Below are 11,249 nucleotides of genomic sequence, written 5' to 3'. Positions count from 1 at the left end.
CACAACACACCGCCCCCCCCCCAAAAACAACAACAACAACAATAGAAAGAAGCCCAAAACGGGGAGGAAAAGGGATTTCCCGGCAGAGAAACTCGCCCCCCCCCCCCCCCAAAAAAAAATTCCCCTCCTCCTGGCCCCCCCCCTCCCCCAAAGGTGGCGGTCACCGGTGTCACCGCGGGGCAGGGTGAGGTCCCCCCCCCCCTCCGAGGGCGAAGTTTAAAAAACTTTCTGTGAAACGGAGAGAAAATAAAACAAAACGAGACGAAAAAAAAAAAAAAAAAAACCAATAAAAATAAAAGAAATGAAGAATAAAAATGATTTCAGGAAAGTGGGGGGGGGGGGGGGACAGGGGGTGACGGGGGGGGGGGGGGGGGGTAAAATCCATCCAGCCACCGCGTGTGTGTGTGTCCCCCCCCCGGGAAGGACGCACCCACATTTATATATAATTTCTTTTTTTTTTTGCTTTTTCTTCCTTTTTTTTTTAAGTTTGGTTTTTTTTTTTTAAAAATTTGGGGGTTTTGGGGGGGGGGTTTCTCTGGTTTTTGGAGCTGGGGGGGGGAGGGGGAAGGAGGGAGTGGAGGGGGGGGATGGGATGGGGGGGGGGGGGGGCCCGTGTGGGTCCCACCGAGGGGGGGGGGGGGTGTAACCAGCACGAGAATAATAAAAAACCACCAAAAACTGGGAAAAAAAATATATATATAAATTAACGCCCCCCCCCCCCCCCCCCAAAGTCCTGGACCTGGGGCTTTGGGTGCCCCCCCCCCGAGGGGGGGGTCCTGGCCCCCTTTTTGATGTTTCTTCCCCCAAAAAAGGGGTGGGGGCACCGGGGGGTGCTCCGGGGGGGGTGGTGTGTGTGGTGTCTCCCCCCACCCGTGGGGTGGGTGAGCACCATCCCTCCTCCCCCGGAGCACCCCCAGGGGTGGGATGGTGGCCACCAGGTCCCACCAGCCCAGGATGGGGATGATGCTGGTGGCCACCAGGTCCCACCAGTCCAGGATGGGGATGATGCTGGTGGCCACCAGGTCCCACCAGCCCGGGGTTGGTGTTGGGTGACCCCCAGTGCCACCAGCCCAGGATGGGGACAATGCTGGGTGGCCACCAGGTCCCACCAGCCCAGGATGGGGACGATGCTGGTGGCCACCAGGTCCCACCAGCCCGGGGATGGTGTTGGGTGACCCCCAGTGCCACCAGCCCAGGATGGGGACAATGCTGGGTGGCCACCAGGTCCCACCAGCCCAGGATGGGGACGATGCTGGGTGGCCACCAGGTCCCACCAGCCCGGGGATGGGGATGATGCTGGTGGCCACCAGGTCCCACCAGCCCGGGGATGGGGATGATGCTGGTGGCCACCAGGTCCCACCAGCCCAGGGATGGTGTTGGGTGACCCCCAGTGCCACCAGCCCAGGATGGGACAATGCTGGGTGGCCACCAGGTCCCACCAGCCCAGGATGGGGATGCCACTGGTGGCCACCAGGTCCCACCAGCCCGGGGATGGTGTTGGGTGACCCCCAGTGCCACCAGCCCAGGATGGGGACAATGCTGGGTGGCCACCAGGTCCCACCAGCCCAGGATGGGGACGATGCTGGTGGCCACCAGGTCCCACCAGCCCGGGGATGGTGTTGGGTGACCCCCAGTGCCACCAGCCCAGGATGGGGACAATGCTGGGTGGCCACCAGGTCCCACCAGCCCAGGATGGGGATGATGCTGGTGGCCACCAGGTCCCACCAGCCCAGGGATGGTGTTGGGTGACCCCCAGTGCCACCAGCCCAGGATGGGGACAATGCTGGGTGGCCACCAGGTCCCACTAGCCTGGGTTGGGGACAGTGCTGGTAGCCCTGGCTCCACCAGCCTGGGATGGTGCTGGGTGGCCACCAGGTCCCACCAGCCCAGGATGGGAATGACACCGGTGGCCCCGGCTCCATCAGCCCAGGATGGTGACAATGCTGGGTGGCCACCAGGTCCACCAGCCCAGGATGGTGCTGGGTGACCCCCAGGTCCCACCAGCCCAGGTTGAGGATGGTCCCAGCTTCACCAACCTGGGGTAGGGATGACGCTGGTGGCCCCGAGTCCACCAGCCCAATGTGGTGCCCCCCGCCATGTCCCCCCCATCAGTGGGGCAGGGACCAGGGCGTGGGGCCGGGCTGGGGCAGGCGCTGCTGGTTCTGCCAGAGCTGGTGGAGCTCCTTGAACTGCTCCACCATCTTGTCCTTGAGGTCGGGGTGGGAGATCTGGAGGGGGATGCTGTCGGCCGACCAGGACAACTCCCCCGAGAACATCTCCAGCAGCAACCGCGCCGCCACCGGCACCACCTGCAAAGAGTCCCCCACCGCGTCACCCGCACGGGGACACCCACCCGCGTCCCACCCGCGGGGGAGACAGCCCGGGGTGTCTCCAGCCCCTCACCTGCACCGTGATGAGCTTTTTCTCCTTGGGCTTCTGGTCGGGCCACTCCTCGCCGAAGCAGAAGAAGATCTCGAAGGGCGGGGGGGTGGTGGTCTGACCCTTCTGGAACAGGATGAGGCCTGTGGGGATGGGCAGGATGGGACCTCGCACCAGCCTGTGCCACCACCACCCCGGCTGGTGGACCCCCCAGCCCAGCTTGGTCCCCTCCCATGCCACCAGGTCACCATGTCCTGCCTGGTGTCCCCCCATCCCACCACGTCTCCTCAGCCCAGCTTGGTTTGGTCCCATGCCATCAGGTCCCCATGTAGCAGTTGGTGTCCCCCCATAACATCTTGGTCCCCACGTGCCAGCTGGTGGCCCCACCATGGGGAGCTTGACATGGGTGTCCCCCCCCCATGCCATCAGGTCCCCGTGTGCTGTCTGGTGTCCCACCATGCCACCAGGTCCCCATGTGCCAGCTGGTGTCCCCCCCATCCCAGCTTGGTCCCTCCGTGCCACCAGGTCCCCATGTACCAGTCAGTGTCTCACTAGCCCATCTTGGTCCCCTCATACCAGCTGGTGTCCCCCCATCCCACCTCAGTCTCCTCATGCCACCAGGTCCCCATCTTGGTCCCTTCATACCAGCTGGTGTCCCTCTATCCCATCTTGGTCCCTCCCATGCCACCAGGTCCCCATGTGCCAGCTGGTGTCCCCCCATCCCAGCTTGGTCCCTCCGTGCCACCAGGTCCCCATGTGCCAGTCAGTGTCTCACCAGCCCACCTTGGTTCCCTCATACCAGCTGGTGTTCCCCCATCCCAGCTTGGTCCCTCCATGCCACCAGGCCCCCGCATACAACCTGGTGTCCCCCTCCCCCATGCCATCTGACCTCCTCCATCCCATCCGGCGTCCCCAAGTGACACAGGTGACAACCACCCCCTCCACCCCCTTCTCCTCTCACCGTTGAGGAACCCCTCTAGGCTGAAGAGCTTGGTCTTCTTCTCCCTCTCGATGGGGTTGGGGCCGAGGTGGGGGGCGGCGCAGGGCCCCGTCCAGAAGACCTTGCACTGGCAGAGGCGGATGGCGTAGATGTCCTGGCCCTGAAGCTCCAGTATGAGCCCCCGGTCCAGAACGTCCAGCAGCTGGTGGGTGTAGAAGCGTTGCTTCTCGTTGGGGATGGCGTCGGCGGCGGGGAAGGGGACCTGCTCCAACGTCAGAGGCCCAAAGAGGTCCACCTGCTCCTGGGTGGGCTCCAGGCTGCTGTGGAAGAGGCGGCAGCCGTGGGGGTTGCTGATGGTGAGGACACAGACCTGGCGGCCCCGGTACTGGAACTTGATCTCCAGGTCGGTCACTGTTGAAGGGACAGGGATGTCAGCTGCCCACCGGGGACCGTGCCGTGGCCACCCCACACCCATGGCCACCCCCCCCCCCCCCATCCATGGCCACCAACGACCCAACCATCCCATGGCCACCCCACATCCATGGCCACCCCCCCCCCCCCGCCCCATCCAGCCACCCAACATCCATGGCCACCAACGACCCAACCATCCCATGGCCACCCCACATCCATGGCCATCCCATCCAGCCACCCCATGGCCACCCCACACCCGTGGCCACCACCATCCAGCTGCCCCATGGCCACCCCCATCCAGCCACTCTACACCCAAGTCCACCCACCCCATGGCCACCCCTTGTCCATGGCCACCACCATCCAGCTGCCCCATGGCCACCCCACACCCGTGACCACCACCATCCAGCCACCCCACACCCAAGTCCACCCAAGTCCAACCACCCCATATCCATGGACACCACCACCCAACCATCCCATGGCCACCCCACAGCCATGGCCACCACCATCCAGCCACCCCACACCCAAGTCCACCCACCCCATTGCCACCCCTCGTCCATGGTCACCCCATCCAGCCACCCCTCACCCACAGACATCACCACCCAACCATCCCATGACCACCACACATCCATGGCCACCCCATCCAGCCACCCCATACCCATGGCCACCACCATCCAGCTGCCCCGCAGCCACCCCACATCCATGGCCATCCCATCCAGCCACACCACACCCAAGTCCAACCACCCCATAGCCACCCCACATCCATGGACACCACCACCCAACCATCCCATGGCCACCACCCTCCAGCCACCCCACACCCAAGTCCACCCACCCCATTGCCACCCCACATCCATGGCCACCCCATCCAGCCACCCCATACCCATGGCCACCATCATTCAGCTGCCCCACAGCCACCTCATACCCATGGCCATCCCACCCAACCATCCCATGGCCACCCCTCATCCATGGTCACCCCATCCAGCCACCCCATGGCCACCCCCCCCCACGCCCCCCCGGTGCTCACGCGGCAGCATGTGGGGGCTGATGAGCAGGTTGGGGATGATGTTCTCGGTGGGTGCCAGCGGGCAGGCGGCTGGGGGCCCCAGGGTGGCCATGGGGGGCCCCGTCTCGGCGATGGCGGCGGGGGGCAGCTCGGGGGTCCCGTGGGTGCCCCCCACCTCCCCGGGGAGCAGCGCCGTCGGGGGGGGCGGCGCGAAGGGCCCCAGGGGGCAACCGCTGCCGAAGGGGGGCTCCTCCTTGGGCCAGGGGTAGGGGGGCAGCAGGTCCCCCCCGTGCTGGGTGTCTGGGGCACAGCGGGGGGGTCGGAGGGTGGCCACGGCCCCCAACCGCCCCCCAAAACTGCCTGGTGGGTGCACCCCCTGCCCCCCACTCACCATTGATGCTCAGCGATGTCATCTTCTGGAGCTGTGGGGAGGAGAGTAGCGGTTACGGGATCGGGGTGCAGGGACCCCCCCATAATCCGACGAGGTGTCCCCAGTTTGGGGGTCCCCCCACCCTGACCCCCCCGCCTCCAGGTACCTGGTTGACATCTTCCTCCCCACCGCAGTCATAGTCATCCTCGGCCACCCCATCTGCAAGGGAGAGATGGGCTGGGGTGGGGGGACAGGGCTGTGGGGGGTTTTGGGGGGACAGGGCTGTGGGGGGTTTTGGGGGGGGGGCGCAGGGGGAGTTGTGGGGTGCTGGGGACTGATAGGGTGCTGGGGCTTCACAGGGTGCTGGGTCCTTGTGGGGTGCTGGGGCTTTATGAGGTGTGGGGGAGTTGTGGGGTGCTGGGACCTCATGGGGTGCTGGGGACTGGTGGGGTGCTGAGGCTTTAGGGGGTACGGGGTCCTTGTGGGGTGTTAGAATATCATGGGGTGCTGGATCCTTGTGGGGTGCCCAGGTCCCTGTGGGGTTCTGGAGCTTCATGGGGTGCTGGAGCCTTGTGGGGTTCTAGAGCCTCATGGGGTGCTGGGGACTTGTGGGGTGCTGGGGACTTATGGGGTGCTGGGACCTCATGGGGTGCTAGGTTCTTGTGGGGTGCCAGGTCCCTGTGGGGTTCTCAAGCCTCATGAGGTACTGGGACATTGTGGGACGCTGGGTCCTTCTCGGGTTCTGGGATCTCGTGGGGAGCTGGAGCTTTGAGGGGTGCTGGGACCTCCTGGGGTGCTGGGGCCTCATGGAGTGTGGGGGACTTGTGGGGTGCTGGAGCTTTGTGGGGTTCTAGAGCTTCATGGGGTGTTGGGGACTTGTGGGGTGCTGGAGCACTGCAGGGTGCTGGGTCCTTTTAGGGTGCTGAGGACTTGTGGGGTGCTGGGACCTCATGGGGTGCTGGAGCTTTGTGGGGTGCTGGGACCTTATGGGGCGCTGGGCCTTTGTGGGGTGTGGGGGGACTCGTGGGGTGCTGGGGACTTGTGGGGTGTCGGGGCTTTGAGAGTTGCTGGAACCTCCTGGGGTGCCGGGTCCTTGTGGGGTTCCAGGTCCCTATGGGGTTCTAGAGCCTCATGGGGTGCTGGGACCTCGTGGGGTGCTGGAGCACTGCAGGGTGCTGGGTCCTTTTGGGGTGCTGAGGACTTGTGGGGTGCTGGGAACTCATGGGGTGCTGGGACCTTGTGGGGTGCTGGAGTACTGCAGGGTGCTGGGACCTTTTGGGGTGCTGAGGACTTGTGGGGTGTGGGGGACTCGTGGGGTGCTGGGGACTTGTGGGGTTCTAGAGCCTCATGGGGTGCTGGGACCTCGTGGGGTGATGGAGCTTTGAGGGGTGCTGGGTCCTTTTGGGGTGCTGGGTCCTTTTGGGGTGCTGGGCCTTTGTGGGGTGTGGGGTGCTGGAGCTTTGAGGGGGTGCTGGGTCCTTTTGGGGTGCTGGGGACTTGTGGGGTCCCCGCAACCTCCTGGGGGTGCCGGGACCTCCTGGGCTGCTGGAGCTTTGAGGGACGCTTGGTTCTCCCGGGGTGCTGGGATCTCCCGGGGTGCCCAACCTCCACCTCCCGGGAGTCTCCATCCCCACCCTGACCCCCCCCCCCCCCTCCCCTGCCCCCCAACCCTGGGTTTGGGGGTACCTGCTCCCTCGGGGGGGCCCTGGCAGAGCTCGTAGACCTTGTAGGGCTGGAGGGGGGTGGCCTTGGTGCCGTCGAAGAGCAGGCGGAACTCCCGGCTCTTGTTGAGGGCGCAGCGCAGGTTGGCCTTCCACTTGGCGGGGTCCGGAGCGTCCACCCCCGCCGTGAACTTCCCCGTCTCCTGCGCCCAAGCCTGCGGCACCGCGGGGGTCAGCACCCCACCCGGGGGGGGGGGGGGGGGGGTCCCCACCGTCACCCCAACATCTGCCCCGAGTCCCCGCTGTCACCTTGGTAGCCGACCCGGGTCCTCGTGGCAGCACGGCGCCTCCGTCCCGTGTTCCTCTCTCATGGCAACCGTCACTCCTGGCAACCCCAGCCCGGGTCCCCACTGGCACCCCGGCACCCCGCTGTCACCCTGACACCTGACCCAGGTCCCCATCGTCACCCTACCACCCAATCCGGTACCCACCGTCACCCCGGTACCCACTGTCACCTCCATCCCGTGTTCCTCTCATCACAACCATCACGACCAGCAAGACGCCCCCGGTCCCCACTGTCACCCCAGCACCTGACCCAGGTCCCCACTGTCACCCCGGCACCCCGCTGTCACCCTGACACCTGACCCAGGTCCCCATCGTCACCCCACCACCCAATCCGGTACCCACCGTCACCCCGGTACCCACTGTCACCCCTGTCACCTCCATCCCGTGTTCCTCTCATCACAACCATCACGACCAGCAAGACACCCCAGGTCCCCATGTCACCCCGGCACCCCACTGTCACCCTGACACCTGAATCAGGTCCCCATGTCACCCCACCACCCAAACCAGTACCCCCCATCACCCCAGTACCTGACCTGGTCCCCACTGTCACCTCCATCCCATGTTCCTCTCATCACAACCATCACGACCAGCAAGACACCCCAGGTCCCCATGGTCACCCCGGCACCCCACTGTCACCCTGACACCTGAATCAGGTCTCCATGTCACCCCACCACCCAAACCAGTACCCCCCATCACCCCAGTACCCGACCTGGTCCCCACTGTCACCCCTGTCACCTCCATCCCATGTTCCTCTCATCACAACCATCACGACCAGCACCCCACTCCAGGTCCCCAGTATCACCCCAGCACCTGACCCAGGTCCCCACTGTCACCCCGGCACCCAGGTGTCACCCTGACACCTGAATCAGGTCCCCATGTCACCCCACTACCCAATCCGGTACCCACTGTCACCCTGTCCCCACTGTCACCTCCATCCCGTGTTCCTCTCTCATCGCATCCATCACTCCTGGCACCTGACCCAGGTCCCCACTGTCACCCCAGCACCCCACTGTCACCCTGACACCTGACCCAGGTCCCCATCGTCACCCCACCACCCAATCCGGTACCCCCTGTCACCCCTGTACCCAACCTGGTCCCCGCTGTCACCCCTGTCACCTCCATCCCATGTTCCTCTCATCGCAACCATCACGACCAGCACCCCACTCCAGGTCCCCAGTATCACCCCAGCACCTGACCCAGGTCCCCACTGTCACCCCGGCACCCAGGTGTCACCCTGACACCTGAATCAGGTCCCCATGTCACCCCACCACCCAATCCAGTACCCACTGTCACCCTGTCCCCACTGTCACCTCCATCCCGTGTTCCTCTCTCATCACAACCATCACGACCAGCACCCCACCCCAGGTCCCCACTGTCACCCCGGCACCCCACTGTCACCCTGACACCTGAATCAGGTCCCCATGTCACCCCACCACCCAAACCAGTACCCTCCATCACCCCAGTACCTGACCTGGTCCCCACTGTCACCTCCATCCCATGTTCCTCTCATCACAACCATCACAACCAGCACCCCACTCCAGGTCCCCAGTATCACCCCAGCACCTGACCCAGGTCCCCACTGTCACCCCGGCACCCAGGTGTCACCCTGACACCTGAATCAGGTCCCCATGTCACCCCACTACCCAATCCAGTACCCACTGTCACCCTGTCCCCACTGTCACCTCCATCCCGTGTTCCTCTCTCATCGCATCCATCACTCCTGGCAACCCCAGCCCAGGTCCCCACTGTCACCCTGACACCTGACCCAGGTCCCCATCGTCACCCTGGTACGTGCCGGGGTCCCTGTTGTCACCCCTGTACCCAACCCAGTCCCCACTGTCACCCCTGTCACCCCCATCCCATGTTCCTCTCATCGCAACCATCACGACCAGCACCCCACCCCAGGTCCCCACTGTCACCCCAGCACCTGCCCTGGGTACCCACTGTCACCTCAGCACCCCACTGTCACCCTGACACCTGACTCAGGTCCCCATTGTCACCCTGACACCCACTCTGGGTCCCCATGTCACCCCAACATCTTCCCTGGGTTCCCCTGTCACCCCGGTACCTGCCCAGGTCCCCATTGTCATCCCAGCACCCAGCTCGGTCCCTACTGTCACCCCAAAACCCGTCCAGGGTCACCAGTGTCACCCTGGCACCTGACCCAAGTCCCCACTGTCACCCCAGCACCCGGTCCCGGCTCCCCGCTGTCACCTTGGCACCCCAGCACCCCCATCATCCCCATCCCGTGTCCCCATTGTCACCCCAGCACCCTGCCCCGGGGTCCCCATTGTCACCCCATCAGCGCTGTCACCTCCACCCGGTGTCCCCCCTGTCACCCCACTGTCCTCATCTTGTGTCCCCCTTTGTCACCCCGTCACCCTTCTCACTCCCACCCCCTGTCCCCAAGTCCCCCCATCCCGTGTCCCCCTTGTCCCCCCATCACTCCTGCCCCGTGTCACCCTTGTCCCATCACCCCCATCCCATGTCCCCATGTGCCCCCGCCCCATGTCCCCCTTGTCACCCCGTTGTCCTGTCCCTCTGATCTCATGTCCCCCTTGTCCCCCCATCACCCCCGTCCTGTGTCCCCCTTGTCCCATCATGCCCATCCAATGTCCCCATGTGCCCCCATCCCGTGTCCCCCTTGTCCCCCCATCACCCCCATCCTGTGTCCCCCTTGTCACCCCGTTGTCCTGTCCCTCCCATCCCATGTCCCCCTTGTCCCCTCATCACCCCCATCCCATGTCCCCATGTGCCCCCATCCCGTGTCCCCCTTGTCCCCCCATCACCCCCATCCCATATCCCCCCATCCCCTGTCCCCCGTGTCCCCTCATCACCCCCGTCCCGTGTCCCCCTTGTCCCATCACCGTGTCGTGTGTCCCCCCCCCCGCGTCCCCCTTGTCACCTTGAAGATGGTGTCGTGGTCCTGTGGCCCGGGGGGGTGGCAGGTGGCGTGGTGCCAGGGGATGGCGAAGCGGCGCCGCTGGGGGTCCAGCCACTGCAGCCCCGGGTAGCGCTGGCTGTCCACCTGGGCCACCAGCCAGGGCTTCAGCCGCACCCGGCGGGGAGGGGGGTTCATGGCGGGACCTGCGGGGTACAGGGTGGGGGGGAGGGTTGAGGAGACGGGAGGGGCTGGGGGACAGCAGGGACCCACCAGCCACAGGTGGGGCTGAGACCCGGCCAGCTCGTGACACGTGTGTGAGGAGCTGAGACCTGCCCAGCTCGTGACACGTGTGTGAAGGGGGCTGAGGCCCGGCCAGCTCGTGTCATGTGGGAAGGAGGGGGCTGGGGGGTGTGTGTGTGTGTGTGTGTGTTGAGTCCCAGGCAGTTCGTGACATGTGTGTGAAGGGGGCTGAGTCCCTGCCAGCTCGTGACACATGTGCGAGAGGCTGAGACCTGCCCAGCTCGTGTCACGTGTGTGAAGGGGGCTAAGACCAGGCCAGCTCATGACAGGTGTGTGAAAGGGGTTGAGGCCTGGCCAGCTTGTGACACATGTGCAAGAGGCTGACACCTGGCAGCTCGTGACACCTGTGTGTGTGAAAGGGCTGAGGGCCGTCCGGCTCGTGACACCTGTATGAGGGGAGCTGAGACCTGGCCAGGTCATGACATTTGTGAGTGTGAAGGGGGCTGAGACCAGGCCAGCTCGTGACACGTGTGTGAGGGGGCTGAGGCCCGGCAGCTCATGACACATATGGGAAGGTGGGGTGGGGGGTTGAGTCCCAGCCAGCTCATGACGTGTGTGTGAAGGGGCTGAGGCCTGGCTGGCTCATGACACATGTGTGGAGGGGGCTGAGGCCTGACAGCTCGCGACACGTGTGTGAGGGGCTGAGGCCTGACAGCTCGTGACACATATGGGGGGGGGGGGCTGAGACCTGCCCAACTCATGACACGTGTGTGAAGAGGCTGAGGCCTGGCAACTCGTGACACGTGTGTGCGGAGGGGGCTGAGACCTGCCCAGCTCGTGACACCTATGTGAGGGGCTGAGACCTGGCCAGCTCGTGACACGTGTGTGTGAAGGGGGCTGAGACCTGGCAATTTGTGACACGTGTGTGAAGGGGCTGAGGCCTGGCAGCTCGTGACACGTGTGTGAAGAGGCTGAGCCCCCCCCCCCCAGCTCATGACATGTATGTGAGGGGCTGAGAC

At 65.0% G+C, this 11,249-nt stretch overlaps 1 protein-coding gene across 1 annotated transcript; it reads right to left on the bottom strand.

The window, feature by feature from the left end:
• Positions 1-2,108: 2,108 nt before the first annotated feature.
• IRF5 (interferon regulatory factor 5) lies at positions 2,109-10,185 on the bottom strand. The gene is made up of 8 exons (XM_074167288.1): positions 10,012-10,185; positions 6,787-6,976; positions 5,267-5,319; positions 5,122-5,152; positions 4,752-5,030; positions 3,341-3,730; positions 2,404-2,522; positions 2,109-2,309 (listed from the first exon to the last, which is right to left on the bottom strand). Exons 1-8 carry the CDS (start codon positions 10,183-10,185, stop codon positions 2,109-2,111), a joined length of 1,437 nt encoding a protein of 478 aa, XP_074023389.1.
• Positions 10,186-11,249: the final 1,064 nt, after the last annotated feature.

This window comes from Numenius arquata, unplaced genomic scaffold (assembly GCF_964106895.1).
Source record: "Numenius arquata unplaced genomic scaffold, bNumArq3.hap1.1 HAP1_SCAFFOLD_1671, whole genome shotgun sequence".
NCBI lineage: Eukaryota > Metazoa > Chordata > Aves > Charadriiformes > Scolopacidae > Numenius > Numenius arquata.
Note: the sequence above shows the minus strand (reverse complement) of the source record. Positions and strands in the feature narration are given on the sequence as shown.